Source organism: Rhipicephalus microplus, chromosome 7 (assembly GCF_043290135.1).
Source record: "Rhipicephalus microplus isolate Deutch F79 chromosome 7, USDA_Rmic, whole genome shotgun sequence".
Taxonomy (NCBI): Eukaryota; Metazoa; Arthropoda; class Arachnida; order Ixodida; family Ixodidae; genus Rhipicephalus; species Rhipicephalus microplus.
This window is the reverse complement of record NC_134706.1, coordinates 8,759,873-8,765,872: the sequence shown is the minus strand read 5'-3', so window position 1 is coordinate 8,765,872 and position 6,000 is coordinate 8,759,873. Positions and strand designations below refer to the sequence as shown.

At 44.5% G+C, this 6,000-nt stretch overlaps 1 protein-coding gene across 4 annotated transcripts in view; it reads right to left on the bottom strand.

Moving 5' to 3' along the window:
* LOC119180119 (uncharacterized) overlaps positions 1-6,000 on the bottom strand; it is a 207,671-nt gene continuing 201,671 nt past the window's right edge. For all 4 annotated transcript variants that reach the window (XM_037431261.2, XM_075868617.1, XM_075868618.1 and 1 more), the window contains exons 8-9: positions 5,186-5,383; positions 1-4,352 (exon numbers count right to left, since the gene is read on the bottom strand). In XM_037431261.2, the coding sequence (XP_037287158.2) occupies positions 4,242-4,352; positions 5,186-5,383 (309 nt within the window). In that variant the 3' untranslated portion in view covers positions 1-4,241. The remainder of the gene's footprint in view (positions 4,353-5,185; positions 5,384-6,000) is intronic.

Sequence of the window (6,000 nt, the reverse complement as noted above, 5' to 3'; positions counted from 1 at the left end):
TAAGTAGTATATTTTCTTTTATTGAGAGCGCGCGTGACATATACAGTAGCATCATCCGCTTAGAACACAGGTAAAAAATAAAAAAAAAAACAAAAGAACAAGATGGAATGCAAACAAAGAAACCTTGCACACAAACACGACCAGTGCATCACTATACTGTACACTCCGGCGACACACGTGGCCAGATAAAAAGTAAGTTTTCTTTACAAAAAATGCCGGAAACATCTCGTACAGAAGCGACTGCGGTTCAGCTTCGTTAATAATTAAACAAAAATATGTTCGAGGGGGGAAAAGGTTCAGGGAACATTAAAGAGAAACGCGAAACAAGCTTTACAACACCTATACTATCAGGAAGCACTGTTAATCAAAGGCAAATTGTCGACATTTATAAAAAAGAAAACTAGCACAACTCTACATAATCCAAGCCGGGGCTTGAAGAAGCGTCTGATAATCTCGGTTGCAGTCCACTATGCCGCCTCGCTGATGTTTATTATCTATGATTATCGTATTTCTAATTAAAATAGCTTTCCTGGACAAAAATGAAATATTAGAAAAATAATGAAGACATTTTCGGTCAATCAACGCAATGTCAATAGCTTCGTAAAAAAAAAAGTGAAGATATAATTCTCTATATATATCTACGAGTTGCGGCTCCAGAAAGAAAGTGATAAGTGGAGATAACGAAACATGTTTTGTATTATACACATGTACATGCCCAGAAATGCCAAAAACCTCAGACGAACACGCGTGTGAAAAGCTCGTCAGCTGACTATGGGGTCGTTTTATGCCAACAGCGCGATCAAACTGTTTTGTTGCTATCCGAGCACGCTCAACCAAAGGACGCGAAAGTTCAAGCGAGCGACAGATTCGTACACAAAATTGAAAGCTAACTTCCAGTCTGTGAAAAACTTTAAAACTGTCTAGCTTTGTGGGAAATCTCATCAACGGGCACGTTGAGAAAGTACATCAGCGGTGGTCAACCAGCAGTTGTGAAGCCGTTACAGGCAAACATCAACGTGACCGAACCTAAACACAAACTCGCAACATGGCTAGCTTTGAAATTTGGTGGACGGGGAAAGGGCTGCCTTTTTGCGAACTTTAAAAAGGAAGACCATGGATAATATCCACTATCGATTACCCGTCAAATGAATCCAAAGTGGTTTTGCCGCATCTTTCACAGCTAGAACGAACTTCTCTAGCCAACATGGCACTACATTCTTGTGTCCAAGTATTCTTTACCCGTGAATTTCACATTGGAGCCCGATTCCCTAAGGTTTTTCCCTATCAACATCTCCGATAATTTTTCGAAAATAGGGAAATCGACCACTGTCTGTAGTGCGAAGCCACAAGGGCCGGGATTCGCAGAAATTAAGATTATTAATTACCGAACAATTCGTCATGGTCTTGAGTTCGATCCCCTGACCACGGCGAATTTTTCGGCAGCTAAGAAGTTTTCTAAAAAATCCGCACGAATGTCCCTTTGGCTTCGTACTACGAACGTGTGGTTAATTGTGAATTTCCTCTTTGACCCTAGCGTCACCTTGCGGTATTCCGTAGAACTAATTTCACTCGCACGATTTGCTTTATTTTAATTTCACTTTACGTGATCTCATCTCGTGTACGACAAAAAAAAAAGCACGTTTTCTCATAATCTCTCGCTCACTGACGCAAAACCAGCAGCAGCGGCCTCCATCATTACGTTCAGTACGGTTTTCGGTGAAAAAAAACCAACAACGCAGCGGTGATGCAACCTGGAAATGGAGGGCACGACGAGAGAAAAGCACTAGATTGTTTTTGTTCACCGAAAACCTCAACAACGAGAGAGGCCAACTGCTGCGCACACGTAAACGTAAATAGACTCGTTAGCCTCACAACCTGAAAAGCACTAATGCTACATTACAGGCTAACAGAGAAGGGACTGACCCTTTGCAACTTACAACAAGGGGGAAAAAAGCGTTGCTATAATCGCGCCTTTCTGCTGCATTACCGTTGCGTTGTTGTCACTTAAAAGAGCATCATGAAAATTTTTACATCGACTATGTTCTTCTTTCAGAAACAGAAAGGAAATGAAATGTTATATGTGATGACATGACGCTGCAGATGCTATTACCGTCTGTAATGGCCAATACTAAGGCACGTTTTTTTGTTGTTCGTTATTAGGTTGTGACGTATCGGAATTCAATTATACATTGAGAGCTACTCCTCGTGGTTCAATAAAACTCGCTGAAGTGCAGTTACAAACGCGATTTGTGTATTTTATCGGGAACCCTTTCTGCCAGTGTTGGCCAGTTTACTTCATCGGTGTAATTATTAACGCGAACTGATTGGACTTACAGCGGTTACTCATTGCATAATAAAGGTCGCAACAAGATAACTGAACAGCAATGCGATCAGCGCTTTTAAGTCTGGGAGTTCGGGCGACTAACGATACGTGATGAAGCTGTCGATTTAACATACAGTAAAACTATCTTGCCTCCCGTGGCAGTACAGCAGCAGCGAAAAGAAACATTAGCACAACTGACCCAATACCGGTGCAGAGCGTGTGTATTGTTCGGAATGCTGGCTCCAAGATAGGTTGCTTTCTGCCAACCAACCCCGCTTCCAATCATGTATTATATTTACACAATTTAAAAACCTATATTTAGGCTGGGCCTCGTTATTAGCCTGTCCGGGAACAAGAGTGCCGTCATTCTGCTTCTTCGGCCATCTACACTGTTATTTTACCCACGTGGACTACGAGGTCGTTTTGCCTTTGCGGTCATCGGTCTCTTGTTCTATTCTTCCGTTGCGGCAGCTGCCTTGCTCGTAATGAACGATAACCAAATGCGCAAGCTTCGTGGTAACGGACATTTTTTTTTGTTTGTTTGTTTGCTTCGACCGTTTGCAGCTATGCTTTTTCCAACTCCTCCTGCTTATCTCACACCCTTATCCTACCCTGTCAATGAAGTGATGATGAGGGATGCATGATTTATGAGTGTTCATTTAGTACTGCCACTTTCCCAACTCGGGCGAGCACGCGTTTATCAAGGAGTTAAGGCGCGGCTTCTCGAACCTGTACACCCGTGTGGCGAGTTATTTGAGTGAACAGAGGATGAACAAAACACCTTGAGAGTTACGCGCGGCTTGTGATGTCGTAAGTCGCGACGGATTGTTTCCGGGTTAAAAAAGAGTGATCGCGGCTCGCCCGTGATGTCAGTTCTCGGCTATATGTTCAAGAGGAGAGTTGTGGCGTCTCAACCTGCACTATTGTAAGAGCAGGACATCACCCTGGTGCTTCGTGATTCACCCGGACCCACTAGAGACACAGCTGGACTGCGGTCTTCAGAAAAAAAAGGGCAGCGGACAGTGAGCCCGTTTCGACGAAAATAACGGTGCTCGGCTGGACGTGCCGTAAGAGCAAGGCACTTCTCGACTATCTGTAATTTTGCTATTAGATATTACAACTGTGTACATTTTCCTATATGGTACAGGCTAAGATTCACCGGGTTGCTTTCCTAAATTCCGTACGGTCGTCTTTCTCCATTGGATATGACTTCAACAGTTAAGACCCTCTTGACGTAAGCGAATTTCTTTCCAGACCTTTTGAGCCATAACCGAGAATGCCGCTTTATATAACTCTGGAACATTGAGCTCTGGCAATAGCGGCAGTGAAATAGCTTTTGTATGTGATATTTTAATATATTTACAGAATAGCAGGTTCTTGCCCGACTTTGTCATCAGACGTAATTAAGTAAGGTTTAAAAATCGTGCCCATGGAAGGGCTATCAACTGTATCAAGTAGAAGCCTCCAGTCGACCTTGCGTGCTTTTCTGGACAATGCCAAACTCCGCCATGTCGTAAAATTCCGCGACGACAGCTATTTAACCCAACCAGAGGCGGTAGCAGCTTCTCTAGTCGGCTTAAAAGTTGACAGGTTGGCATAACCGTTGACAAGACGGCGAATTTAACAACATGACCAGAATATAGCAGCCCTGACGCGCTACATAACTCTTGTCTGATAAGGGAATGTAGAGTTATGCACAACATCACGCAACGGCAGAATTTCTTGGTTTTCACCAATGTACTGGGTCCCTTTGAGGGAAAGCTCAGTCCACACTGGTTCTGGTGTCGAGTCGGAAGCTTTTCCTTTGACGTGTCAAGCAGAAAAGTTTGCCCTATGGTACAGTCTCGCCGCGTGCCATCGCTGTGTTCAGTTGTCGCGCAGTGGGCGCGGGTGAGAGTGGAAGGGGTTTGTCGTTGACTCAGTGATGGTAGGCGACTGCATGGTGGTGCTGCTGTCCGTGCTGGTTGTGACCCAGGCCCACGCCCTTCTCGAGCACAACGCCGAACACGACCCGCCCATTGAGGTTCACCTGCGAGTTCGTTTGGCCTCCGTCACGGTTTTATTCGAACTGAAATCAATCAGCACTCATCTCGTTCTATACTTTCTGAATTGATATCAGGTGGGCTGACGCCGAAAAAAGCACGATCGCAATGTTATTGAGACTATCTCCCGAAGTTTCTAAGCAGAAAGCATTCACTTCTCCCGCCGCGTTCCTCTTCACTAAAAAAAACTTGTAAAATCACATTTAGTAACAGATAGTCGAGCTAGATGGTAAGTAATGATGCTAAAGGCCAGGTGTTGACTTAATTTCTGTGTCTGTACGCCCAGCCTTTGTAGCACGAGTACACAATCAAGCTACCACCCCTTCGCTCTGAAGAACATGGCTCTGGCACTGGGCCACAGCACCGGACAACCCGCAACTCAGTGATTTCAGCAATTATTTACTCATTATGAAATTTCCCTGTAAAAACTAATAGCAACACAATTTAACTGTCATCTTAGTGTTCACGGAAGTCAATCGGCTTGACACACGCGAATGCAGATTACTATCTCATTTACCATGTAGAATAGGCAACAAACTGATGCCAGCATATGTTTGTCTGACCTTAAATGTACCGGCGTTGCATTCTTCATATTTGGTGTTACTGAAATATGATATTGATAGGGACTACGCCGAGTCGGAAACCGAGAGAGAAAACTGATTGGTTCAATCATGTGTATTCATGTCTTGTCGTATAGCACTGCTTAGAACGATGAAATGTGTAACAACAAGCTCAATCGTCAACACTCCTGTCATGTTGCATGACAATCCAACCCATTTGGCATCAAAAAATACAGGCCCGTCGATAGCGACGTGCTCACCTTTGGCTTAGGCAGGAACGGCAGGAATAGGTTCTTGATGACGCCCATGGGACTGACGCCGTAGTCGTGGTGACCTCCTCCGTGATCTCCACCGCCGATGGTGAACGTGATGCCTTTGCCGTGGCCTCCATGGCCGCTGCTGCCGCTGCCATGGCTTGCATAAGAGTCGCCCGCGTGAATCTCGAATCCACTCCGGTCCTGAAATCACAGAAGATATGACAAGCTCCTTAACACAAGTTACAAGTATGGAGAGATGGACAATTGTCCTGTGGAAACAGCACTTGAGCCATTCCCCAAGAGAATAGCTTTCAACACTCCTCTAAATCTCTCCATGGTCATTATGAGTCTATATTTTAACGGGATAGCGTTGAAGAGCTAGTTTCGCAGAAATACCGGTATCGGCATCGGTATCGGTAGTTGTGAACGAAAAACCATCTTATGCGTGAACGAAAAACCGGAAACAATGCCATTAAAATAATAAGTGATAAAAGAAACCTTGGAGAAGAGTGGGGACCGAACCAGGGTTGTTAGGGTCCGAGTGGAGATCAAACCAGGGCCGTCTGCGTGGCAAGCGGATATTCTACCACACGCGTCTGCTTGTGAAAGAACATCCTTTGAAAGAACATCCTTGGAAATGCAGCAAAAGTAGCTTTCATGCTCAAAAACACACACATTCTGTATACATGCTTGACCATTCAATATGAAATATTGCAGTGATAATGTGTGGTACAAGCGTCCAGTGCCAGCGGGCGTCAGAGTATGGATTACCATAATGACTCTGCGGTTGAAAGTCGGTACTTCACTACAAAAGGCAC